At 39.7% G+C, this 12790-nt stretch overlaps 1 protein-coding gene across 1 annotated transcript in view; it reads left to right on the plus strand.

The window, feature by feature from the left end:
- LOC132706793 (transcription-associated protein 1) overlaps window positions 1-12790 on the plus strand; it is a 38752-nt gene that overhangs the window by 24859 nt on the left and 1103 nt on the right. Inside the window, exons 19-27 of the mRNA XM_060678336.1 lie at window positions 1339-1989; window positions 2042-2190; window positions 2250-2627; window positions 6939-7156; window positions 7214-7801; window positions 8985-9355; window positions 9418-9727; window positions 9783-9924; window positions 12098-12579. Coding sequence (XP_060534319.1) covers window positions 1339-1989; window positions 2042-2190; window positions 2250-2627; window positions 6939-7156; window positions 7214-7801; window positions 8985-9355; window positions 9418-9727; window positions 9783-9924; window positions 12098-12579 — 3289 coding nt within the window. The remainder of the gene's footprint in view (window positions 1-1338; window positions 1990-2041; window positions 2191-2249; window positions 2628-6938; window positions 7157-7213; window positions 7802-8984; window positions 9356-9417; window positions 9728-9782; window positions 9925-12097; window positions 12580-12790) is intronic.

The following is a 12790-nucleotide window of genomic DNA, read 5'->3' on the forward strand; positions in this document are numbered from 1 at the left end:
GGAAAACAGGTCAAATCCTTGTTCTTGTTTTTTTACCGCGGTGGCTAACGAAGGCAAATTAGGGACTAGAGAAAAAGCAAGAAAATTAATTTAACAAGATTTAATAACAAATTTTTGATAAAACCACCCGCAATTGCTCAACCCTTCCAAGCAAAGCGTTGTTTACTTGTTTCCCACGGGACGTTGCCCTAAATACTCTTGGTAGCTGGGGCTGTTGATCTGGTGGACCTTGTCACTGGACTAGGCGATGACTGATTATATTGTGTCAGGAGACTTTGGATTAACAATATAAAAAAACTGTGCACCTATTCGTGCTTACAAATTGCAATATTAAAAGCTAACAAGATTTACAGTGCTATCCTCAATTTTATGTTTGGCCCAATGCAAAAATTATCAATAGAAAACTGATTTAATAAAATTAAAGGAAACTATCATTAACCCAATATTTGAATCTGATCAAAGATATCCGAAGGTATTATCAATTCAAGCAAGAGGGAAGAAGAAAAAAAAATAACCAAGGTAATAAGAGTAAAAGATGAAATTTCAAAGGTCAAAAACAATTGGTGCTTTTACAGGGCATTAATTACACCACGGTGACGTGATATAGACAAATAATCCCCGTACTTGCAATGTAAAAATTGGACGGACAGTAAAAAGTGATTACGGCATGTAATAGATGAAAACAGCTAAGATAATTCATCGAAAACCGCACCAGAGCAAAGAGATGTTTCTGCCCACAACTTAGAAGCAAAAAGATAAGTGCATGTATTTAAAAAGGGGTCACAACTACAATAATCACAGCAACGAGATTGGCAATAATGGTTACCTAAGAATCGAAGACCAAAATAAATCTCGTCGCCTTGCATAAAATTCCACGCAGCTGTACCCTCGACAATCTTAACAAAATTAAATCAGAAAATGCACGTAATATACGTGAGTTGAATTGAATCTTGAATTTCCATGTGGTGGTCTGTTTTGATTGGAATTGGCAACGTTGCACTTGTAAAAACATTTGAAATACCAAATTTGATAAAACAAATATTTAGTTCTTCGGGACTTCAACTTACCTCCCCCTTTGTTTTGGAGGCTTATCGGCGCGGTAGTTCAAATTGCCCTCAACCAGATCAGACAATTCTCGTCTAATTGCAGGTGCAACCCGCCGGCAACATTGCACGTGGCTAAATATTTCAAATTCCAAATTTGATAAAAAAAAACTGTTTAGTTCTTCAGAACTTCTAATAGAACATTCGACTTGACTCACTTTTTATTTTGGAGGCTTATAGGCGCGGTAGTTCAAATTACCCTCACGCAGATTGGACAATTCGCGTCTAATTGCAGGTGCAACCCGCCGGTTCCGATGTCCGCGCCCACAATGAAGTACCTCGCGAAGACTCACAACCTGTGGCACCGTATGGCGCTCACTATGGAACAAACCGCGTGCGATATGGCGAACAAAACGAACAACCCGACCTACGAGCTCGAGTCCGATCAGGGTCGCTCGGAGCTTCTCGGTTCCCTGGCCGAACTCTATCAGACTTTATGCGAGGAAGATCTGTGGGCGGGCATCTGGCAGAAAAACGCCCACTACAAGGAAACCGGCGTCGCAATTGCATACGAGCAGCACGGGTTCTTCGAGCAAGCGCAGAGCGCGTACGACGCCGCGATAGCCAAATACAAAACCGACGCCGATTCCGGGCCCATACCGGCCGCCTACAATCAGGAAGTGAAACTATGGAACCAGCGTTACATCCGGTGCTGCAAGGAACTGCAACAGTGGGACCTTTTGGTAGAGTACGCGAAGAAGTACTGCGACTTCGACTTGCTGCTGGAGAGCGCATGGCGCATCCCCAATTGGGACTACATGAAGGAGGCGCTGTCCAAGATCGAGTTCACGTCGCCTAGGGAGAACGCGTGGAAGGTGACCATGTACGGCGGGTACTTATTGATTTGTCAGCCGGAAGAGGGCAAACCGCTGAAATATGTCGAGAGGTACGTCGGTCACTGCTGTTGTACTTGGCTAGTCAAACATACATTTTTGCAGGTACGTCGAAACCGCGAGCACTTTCTGCCTAAACGAGTGGCGACGGCTGCCCCACGTCGTAAGCCACATCCATCTACAGTACCTGCAGGCCGCGCAGCAGATTATGGAGCTGCAGGAGGCGTACCAGATCCACAAGGGTCTGATGCAAGGTACGACGAGCGTCGAAACGGGTAGTTCAAACGTCCCCTCTTCATTTTCTTCGTTACAGTTCACCAGAACTCTTTGCACGACATGAAAGCAATCGTGAAAACGTGGCGTAACCGCCTGCCCGTAATTGCCGATGAGCTGGTACACTGGAGCGAAATTTTTACGTGGCGTCAGCACCATTACCAGGTCATCGTGCAGCATTACGAGAAGACGTCGTCATCGAACGCGAAGCTAGGCATGCACGCTTCCGCGCAGTCGATTATCCACTTCGGGAAGATCGCGCGTAAGCACAAACTGACCGGCGTCTGTCTCGACTCGCTGAACAAGATTTACAGCATCTCGAGCGTGCCGGTGGTCGACTGCTTCCAAAAGGTGCGCCAACAGGTCAAGTGTTACCTGCAGATGGCGTCGATGAACAACAAAAACGAATTGGCCGAAGGTAATAATAATAATAATCGCAAAAAGGTGGGAAAATATTTTTTAAATCGTCTAAAAGATTGGACTGGGGGGTCGGGAAGTATTCTAAAAAAATAAAAAAATCGCGGATACAAGCGTCCACGAAAAACATCATCTTTCAAAAACTGTTTACGAGAAGAAAAAAAATTCTTGAACCAGAAGTAGCAGAAGATACGGCTCTATAAACTTTTATTCTTGACCATTTTTCACAAATATACAGGGTACGCCGCAAATTCAAAAAAACTGAAAATTGGTTATAACTGAAAGACAATGACTCAGATCTCACTTTCTTTTATATGGCGATGTAGCCCGCATAGACAGCAAAAACTTTTGTATTTAAGTTTTTCACCTAATGTACAGGGTGTTCACGATATTCCGTGCCAAATGAGAAATGTGTTATTTGTCCTAAACTTGCAGATATCAACTTCAAATTTAGCAGAGAAGTAAAAGTCCGTGTCCACATTTAAACGTTAGAAATCGGGGCAATCAAATGTTACCAAGTATTTTTTTAAAATGTTTGAAATTTTTTTTTGGTAATTTTAACTTCCAGAAAATTATGTTTTCCTTCATGATCGTTCATCCGATTGGCAAAATTCTTTAACCGGCAGACGCAGAAGATCCAGTGCAATGACATTTATTTCGGGCATTTTTTCAATTATATACAGGGTTTTCAAATTATAGGCAAAAATCTAAAAGACCTAGAAAATTGTTCTTTTACAGAGTAACTTATTAGCCGCAAATGGAAAATTGTAAACAAGATGGCTAATTAAGTTTTTGCGGTTTTTATTTATCACATACGATGCTCGAGATATTTGAAAAACTCCATATTAGAATCGTTATTTCGGGGGCTATCAAGACGCGATGACGTCATTGATTATTACGGCGCACTGCATGGTTTCAGAAAAAACTTATTTTCTCGAAAACCGTTTACTATTTTCAAAAAATTCTTGAACCAGGACGCGTGGAAAATCCAGGGCTATAACCCCTACTTCGAACAATGTTTGTATCATGTACAGGGTGTGTCGTTTATGGACAAAAAATCTAAAATGTTCTAAAAATTTCCGTTTTTGTGGGTAAATTATTCTCGATAAATGAAAAACCGTTAAAGATGGGATAATTTTATTTGAACAGTATCTTAAACCGTACCGTGAGAGAGTTTCAGATTCCGTCAATTATACAGGGCGCTAAATATTTGAACAAATATCATTCGACTACGCTATTATTTCTGTAAATTTTAATATTTACCAGCTGCTTCGAGCTACGCGCTGCGAACTTGCCCCGCCCAGTGACGATTTTTCGAAAGCAATCTTGTATTTCCAGTATTCACCGGATTTGCCTATTTCTGGTTTCCAGACTTGAAAAAATTGTTTGGTTGACAAAGGTTTTAGACCTAAACCTTTGTCCATCAAACCACTGTGGAAACCAGAAATAGGCAAATGCGGTGAATATAGTGGATGTTGTATTATTTACAACTTTAATTCCATAATTTTGGCCGTGGCATCTGCGCAAGAATAAATCCGTGCATTGTATTGATGAAACAGGATATTTTTCTTTTTCAGATGAGGTAATTTTTCCTCTATTTCTTTGCTCAGTCGTTGGAAAAATGACGCATAACAGTTTTCTGTTATCGTTGTTTCCTTTTACGAGTAATGAATGGAGAGAGAACAGATATATCGACGCAGAAACTTATCACAATATCGACGAAAGCGTCAAACCGGCATGAGAGTCACGCGGCACCCATCTTGTCGACATTTTTTTCACACCCAACTTTTCATGCAAAATTGAAGCCACTGTACCCTGCGATAAGTCTGGGGCGCCAACTATTTCGCGCACTTTGATTATTTAAAATCATATCGTGGATTACCACACAATTGTAAACACTTGCAAACACAGAAGTCCGTCCACCTGAGCGTTGATTTAACACACAAAATTACACGAAACAAATTACAAACTAAAATTGTTTTTTTCAATCGACCACAACAGTAAACTGTGATCGATACGGCTAACAGCTTAAATGCTCACACGGCAAAAATTACTATTAACAAAACTTCTGGAGCTACCCACACGGAAGCCACGTAACCCAACGTAAATTAAATAATCCTCAGTTAATTTATTATATGTATTTATTTTACTATTTAACTTTAACATAATACATGAGTACTAATAATAAACTGATATTACTAGAACATACTTGTTCATAGCTACATTCCTGCCTATCAAACGAAGGTGTTTGAAAAATAAACACAAACTTTTATCCAGCCACAACGGCATGTCACGTAAGATTTAAAAATAGTTAATAATAACAACAAAAAAGTAACGCACTATCATGAACATAAACATTGAGAATTAAAAAAGCTAGTTCAATGAGAAGGCTGACAGTCAGACTCATCGATAATTTTTTTAATGTTTGCAGTATAATTTGATACAGCCATTCGAATACAATTATCCAAATGTTTATCTGTAAGTCGCGATATTTGTTCTTCATATTGGAAAAAGAAGATTCACACAAATAGGTTGATCGGAATAATGCTTTTACTTTCAAGGCAACACGGTATAGAACTGAATATTTGTGTTTACTTACAATAGGCCAGATACATTTGGTAGTTGAGACTAACGATTTTAAGGCTAAATGATTTTGAAACTCAATTACTTCCATTTCCCTTGGAGCGATGTCTTCGCCAAAGTTCTGCATAACACAAGTTGCAAACTGTTGGATATCAATTTCCATAAAACGATTTTTGAAGTTATCCTTCAGGGTAGAACTATTTATACATGATATATGCTGTCACAGGCTTCTAATGGATTTTGAGATATCTTTTCTGAAAGAATAGGAAAATGCTTATGATCGTTGTTAATTAGGTTGTGTTAAATGCTTCTATATCAGAAATCATTTCATTTATTTCTTTGTCTCTCTCCTGAAGCTGTAAATTGAGTTCGCTTAATTTCTCTGTAATGTCCACGAGAAAACCAAAATCTCTAAGCCAGATTGAATTTTCTAGTTCCGGAGTCGGTTCATCGCGTTGCTCGTTCTCTACTTAATCATCGGTCTTCAGAGTGAAGGAGTAAGTCCCCGTATTGATACTCAACTTCATCGGCCAAGGTTTTGAATAATCCTCTTTGTAACGCATGAGCTCTAATCTTGTTCACAATTTTTACCACGAGTTTCATAACGTTGTTTGGTTTCAGGAAATTTCCACATAATACTTGCTGATGGATAATTCAGTGGTAACAGAAAAATTGTGGAAAACTTTCATCTTTACGACATAACGCCCCCAGACCCTTATCACAACCCACCATCGTTGGAGCGTCATTGGTTGTCAGGCTAACAACCATTTTTGATATTGGCATTTTCACGAAAGGAATAATATTTTTTAAATGAGGAGACAACTTCTGTCCCGTAGTGCGTCCTTTCAGTGGAGTAAACTTTAAAAGATCTTTAATCGTAAAATCACTAAAAACCATCCTGACGAACGCGACCATCTGGGCAGTGTCAACCACATCTGTTGATTCATCCGGTTGAAGTGAAAAATAAACACAGTTATCTAAAGTCAGTTCTTAACTGTAAAAAATATCATTGCTCATTACTTCTACACGTCTCATCATTGTATTAGCAGAAAGTTGCATAGATTTTATAGCTGAAACTGTTTCGTTTGTAAAAACGCCTGTCTTATCATTTTCCCGTTTTCATAAGGTTTCTTTTTTTGTACAATTATCTGGGACACGCGGTACGATGCTTCAGTTGCAGCCTTATATTTGCCGACTACTAATTTTTTTAATATTTCCCTGTTTAGCAGCGGAGACCGAAGTATTACATAACGAACACACATTTTTATCTTTAACTTATGTAAAAACATATTCCTTGATTATTGATATTATGACAATTATTTTTTTGTGCAATTGTTTATGTTTAATATTATGGCAATTAGATTTTTTCGTGGAATTTTGGAGCTTCTCTTTTCTTCAGTTTTAAAATTAAAATCGTTGTGAGAGCTATCAGAATTGCCTTCGCGAGCTGCCGGTAGCTCGCCATAGGCAGTTTGGCGACCGCTGGTGTACAGTATTACTGTGGAAGTTTCTTTAAAATATTAACAGCAAAAATTTATTTTCCATACTACCCTTGTTTTTCTAAGGACTTATTGAACTACCCTCGTACAAAGGATTAGTTCATGCAATTGATACTATTAACAGTTGTTTTTTCGCGTTTAGTTTTGCATTTTGCGCGAAATGAGGATTTATGCTGGAAGATGATCTTTGCTATCCATTTCGACCTTAAATGCTTTTCGCGTTATTGTAGGCCTCGAAGTGATTAACCACACCAAAATGCAGTACTTTGGCAAAGAAATGACCGCCGAGTTTTACGCGCTCAAAGGCATGATGTACCACCTGAGCGGCAAATCGGACGAGGCTAACAAAGCGTTCTCGGCAGCAGTCCAAATGCACGACTACTCGATCAAAGCGTGGGCTCTGTACGGCGACTACCTCGAACAGGTGTTCATCAAGGATCCGCGACAGGTTCGCACTTGGTGGGTCGCGACAGCCTCACACCCTAATTGGCCCCATTTCCGACAGATAAGTTTCGGCGTGAACGCGATGGCCTGTTTCTTGCACGCGTGCCGCCATCAGAACGAGCCCAAGGCGCGCAAGTACCTGGCCAAGGTCTTGTGGTTGCTCAACTACGACGACGAGAACAACAGCCTGATGGAGGCGCTCGACCAGTACGCCGCCGGCGTCCCTCCCTTCCTGTGGCTGCCGTGGACGCCGCAGCTGCTCAACTGGTTCGTCCACTACGAGGGCAACGTCATACTGAACCTACTGTGTCAGGTGGGCAGGTTGTTCCCTCAGGCTGTCTATTTCCCGATCAGGATCCTGTACCTGACCCTGAGGACGGCGACTGCGCGCAAAACCAACACCATACAGCAGCAGCAAGCGACTCAGGACTCTCAGAACGGATGCGAGGGGCCGGGACAGGAAGGCGCGGCATCGACGAGTGCAGCGCCCTCTGGCGAGGTGCCGACGATCATAGCCAAGGCGACGTCGGCGATGATGCGCTGCTCGAAGATCATGTGGATGCAAAGGGATATACACACGAGCGTGCTGACCGGGTTGGAAGGTATAGCGAACCAGATGGAGTGGTTCAAGGAGAATTGGTACGAGGAGGTGAGTTTTTACATCATGAGAGTCCGAAAAAAAAATACAGCAAAGTAGCTCAGTTGCAACAGAGTCTCGTAGAAATGACATTGCTTAGCAGCCAAGGATTATCATGACCAAAATTGTTTTCAAAAAGTTTCACTTCTGCGATAATTTGGTGTGGTTACTTTTTAAAATTACTTTCATATTATGCAGGTTCCCAAGTGTTAAACAAATCAAACTTGTATTTTATTTTAATGGAACCCCTTTAATATTATAGAATTTTTGGATTCTATAAGATTCTTAAGATTTTTTAAAATAATTTGAGTTTTAGTTTATTTTACAAATACGGAGTATTTAAATTATGTCAGCGAAATTTAAAGTAGAGTGTAATAATAGAGCGTATTTTATATTCTAATTATAAAAAACTTCAGATCTTATGTAGGGTGGCCAAAAATGTATCCCAATTTTTCAAAAAAAAAAATCCGCAGACTACTGATATTTTTGATAAAACTTCTGTACCTGCTTTTATATTGTTTAAGGGAGGCGGAGCTAAATATGGGACATAAACACCGTCTCGGATAACTGATTCACATATTGGTGGCAGGACTTATTGAACGGCCCTTGTACAATTTTTTTTCATCGAACTTGCTAACGTTTCGCCAATCATCCTGTTGTCTTCTTCAGAGCTTGACTGAAACTACTAAATACTAACTAGATGCAATGAAACAATTCATGAAGTTATAGCCACTTGAAGTTGTTGTTAGATTAGAATAAATTTTTGGCCACCCTATCTAGGATGAGAAGTTTTTTATAATTATGATGCTATCATATACAAAATAAAACGTTGACACTTTTGAGACTTTTGGGACAAACTGTATAGTATAAAATAGCATCCCACAAGTAAAACTTTTTGAAAAACTTGCGCGAACGACCTTGTATTTATTATTTGCTATATCAGGTTTAAGAAGGATGCTTTATAAGTGAATAAGTTTTTGTATGAAATGCTTGTCGGCCGCACTGGATCTTTCTGGCAAAAAAAATGTTTTCGTCAGTAAATGATATTGAAAAAATGTTCTTTCCGCATCATCATGTTTGGAGCTTTGTAAATTTATGCCTAAAACGGTCCAAACGCGAACTCGTTGCGTTTCTCGTGCTAGAGATATCGTCCGTGCAGCCTATCGAGGTAGTTCACACATACGCATTCCCTCAGGTGCTACGTCAGCTGCGCCAAGGACTGACCAAGTGTTACGCGATCGCGTTCGAGAACAGGGAGTCGGTGAACGAAGCGAAAATCACTCCGCACATATTAAAGTTCGTCACGAAACTGATATCTACGTTCGGCATCGGCATCGAGAAGGGCGTGTCCAGCTCAGAGAACGTCACGTTCAATTCGGCCGCGTCGGAGAGTTTGGCGCGACGCGCCGAGGATACGTACCAGGATCCCGTCTTTATCGAGATGGAGCAGGAGTTCAAGAAGGACTTTGACTTTTCACAGTCGAACTCGATGCGCCTGCACACGCTGATATTCAAGCTGAAGAAATGGATCAAGATATTGGACAATCGCTCGAAGATGTTGCTACAGTAAGACCGTTGCGAAAGGTCTGACGGGGCGGAGCTAGTATTCAATCATCACGGTTCCGTAGGTCGTTCCTTATCGAAGAAAAGTGCCGGTTCCTGTCGAATTTCATCCTGAAAACGGCGGAGGTGGAGCTGCCCGGTGAATTCTTGTTGCCCAAACACAACCACTACTTCGTCAAGATAGCCCGGTTCATGCCGAGGGTGGACCTGGTGCAGAAACACAACGCTGTCGCGAGACGACTGTATATCCGAGGCCACAACGGCAAGGTGTACGCCTACTTAGTGGTTAACGATTTGGGCGTGGCGGACGCGAGACGCGAGGAGCGCGTACTGCAGATGCTGCGCATGCTCAACATGTTCCTCGGCAAACAGAAGGTGAGCGCGCCATTTTTTCCCAATTAGTTCAAATGAACCGACGATTTCGGTACAGGAAACGGCGAGAAGATTTCTGCACTTCACCGTGCCGAGGGTGATGGCGGTTTCGCAGCAGATCCGCCTCGTCGAGGACAATCCCGCGTCCATATCGTACCTGGACGTGTTTAAGAAGGGATGCGCTAAGTTGGGAAAGCAAGGTATAGTTGTATCGATTGAGATCGCCGAATTAAATCGCAAAGATCGGAGGCTTAATCCTAACTTTTAATAAGTTACAATGTTTCTCGTTATCGAAGACTTATTATTCCCCTACCGTTAACTCCCTTCAATTTTCTAACGTTAATATCCCGTATTAGTTTTCAAGTTAGGTGTTGAAAATAATGTTTAATCCATATAGTTATTAGGTAACTGGTTTTTATTTGATGAAAATGCATTTAACACAATTAAATTAGAATTAGAAAGTTGTTCAGATTTTCACAGTTATTTATTAGTTTATGTTTCGGCATCACTCTGCCTTTATCAAATGCAAACTATGACAATATTCCGACACCTATACATATACAGGTAGTAATAGATTTTTAATTACGAGTGTAGGGTTATAAGTTATAATATCTCATTTTGTTAATCTCCATAGCTTCCAATAAATTAAGTTTTTTGCTTTTTGATTGATTATGTAAAATATCAATATTATCATCAAACTTGTGCATTTCCGAATTTAAATGAACGGCAAAGTTGGAAACCAAACTTATACTTTTCATACTTTTCTTAAATTTTCTACCTGATTGTTCGATATAAATTTTGTGATCCACATTTAATGGTCATAACGACATTATCGTAAACAAACACGTATTAGCTAATTTAATAAAATCTCAACTAACGACTAGCAGTAAATTCCAGGATCTTTCACATATGTCTATTGTAAAATCAATTACAAATAAGGCTTCCCAAAATAATATAATAGTAGGAGCAGATAAAGGAAAGACAATCATTGCTATCGATTCTCTCGAATATATTACACAAAATAAAACAAATAAAAACTTTGTCCACTACTTGCAGAAATTTTCCGGGGCAATTTAGAAAATGCCATACATAAACATTCTCTGAGTAAAGGATTTCTCTGGTGGTATAGATACGTAGATGATGTTTTTGCTTGTTTCACTGAATAAACTTTACCATAGAGCTGGAACTAGATAAACTTTCTGGACTTAAGCTATAACTAAACTACAGAACAAATTAGATTTCGCCATTTACCATAAACCCTCACACACGGGCACAATAATGCTCAACTCAAATCAACCTGGCACACACAAAATGGCTGCCTTTTATGCTTTAATCCACAGACTGCTTAATATACCAAAATTTTGAAAAAGAATTAAATATTATTAAACCAATAGCTTTTAACAATGGTTACAAGCCTTGTTTGATAGATAAGATTATTAATAAAAAGCAGTTTCAAATAATTCTGAACTCTAGCTATCCTATATTAAACACCGAACCCAAAATTTATAAAAAAAAATAAAATACGTAGGAGAACCTAGTAAGAAAATTTCGAAACATCTATCCAAATTTGGTCGTAAGATTGTTTTTTAAAAATTAAAATACCATAGGACATTTTTTAATAAACAATAAAACTAAATTACGAAAAACTCAAAAATCCGAAGTCTACAAGTTGAAATGTGGATCATGTCACTAAATTTATTAAAGCAACGCATTAACGAACATAAAAGGGCGTTTGACAATAATTTTGATACTTTACATAAAAAATTAAAAAGCAAAAAAGCTATGGAGGTTAATAATATGTATGACCAATTGGATTTAAATGTGCGTCCGTTGTTAAATTGAAGTTTATAACCCTACACTGGTAATTCAAAAATTTATTACTACTATTTTGTATTTGATAAAGGCAGGGTGATGTCGAAACGGCCGTCATAAATTAATATATAACTGTGAAAATCTGAACGTTAATTGTTCTAATTTAATTGTGCTATTAGATAATATAGCTGCTCTACGATGGTAAAAATTAATGCGCCGTAGATAGCATTGATATTTCGCACATGGCTCTATATTTTACCCGCTTTGCGCCATTTTTTTTTTCTAAATTTAATTTAACAAGATCTGGGCATATTTTGCCGTAAAAATGGCGCATTCAAACTTGTTTTTCAATTTTTTTTTCATAGTTGATAAGGCCTGTTGCTAAATGGTTTAATTTATTAAAACTATTTTTAACTATTTTCAGGTCAAAATGTTCCTTAATTATTTTTGTAGACTGAAACGTAGGGACTGCAGGAAGGAATAAGCAACCTCACTTAACCTCACACAAACATTCGTAAATCGGAACTTATTCCTTCCAATTTAGCACGTAATTCATTTCAGGTATCAACCACGACGACCCTATCCAGTATTACTACGAGCGTCTTGCTGCGGTGCAGAGCAGGGGCGTCACAGCGACCCACCAAATCTATCGCGACATTTTCAAGAGCGTGCAAGACAAGATGGTGCCGCGTACGGTATTCAAACAGTGGGCGGTACGGACATTCCCGTCCGCCACAGACTACTGGCACTTTCGGAAAATGTTCACGCTGCAACTTTCGCTCGCCTGCTTCGCCGAATACGTGTTCCATTTGACGAGGCTCAATCCCGATATGATGTACCTGCATCAGGACTCCGGCCTGATGAGCGTGTCGTACTTCAAGTTTGACGTGGACGACGGCACCGGCGAGCTTAACCAGACTAGGGCGGTGCCGTTTAGACTCACCCCGAACATAATCGAATACTTGTCGGTGGTGGGGGTAAGCGGACCTCTGACGGCGTGCATGATAGCCACGGCCAGGTGCTTCGTCTATCCTAATTTTAAGGTATTGAGACTTCCTAATGGCATTTGAAAAGAAAAAAAGCACCACTTACACAACCTTGCATGTTCAAAACATTGCTTTTCAGTTTTTTTCTTAATATCGAAAACGAAAACAAAACAGCGATACTGTACAGGGTGGGCCGAAACGGATACTTTTAAAAGGAGACGGCCCTTTCTGAAAGAGATATACGAAAAGTAATGTAGGCATCTGGAGT

Source organism: Cylas formicarius, unplaced genomic scaffold (assembly GCF_029955315.1).
Source record: "Cylas formicarius isolate icCylForm1 unplaced genomic scaffold, icCylForm1.1 PGA_scaffold_8__14_contigs__length_24414737, whole genome shotgun sequence".
Taxonomy (NCBI): Eukaryota; Metazoa; Arthropoda; class Insecta; order Coleoptera; family Brentidae; genus Cylas; species Cylas formicarius.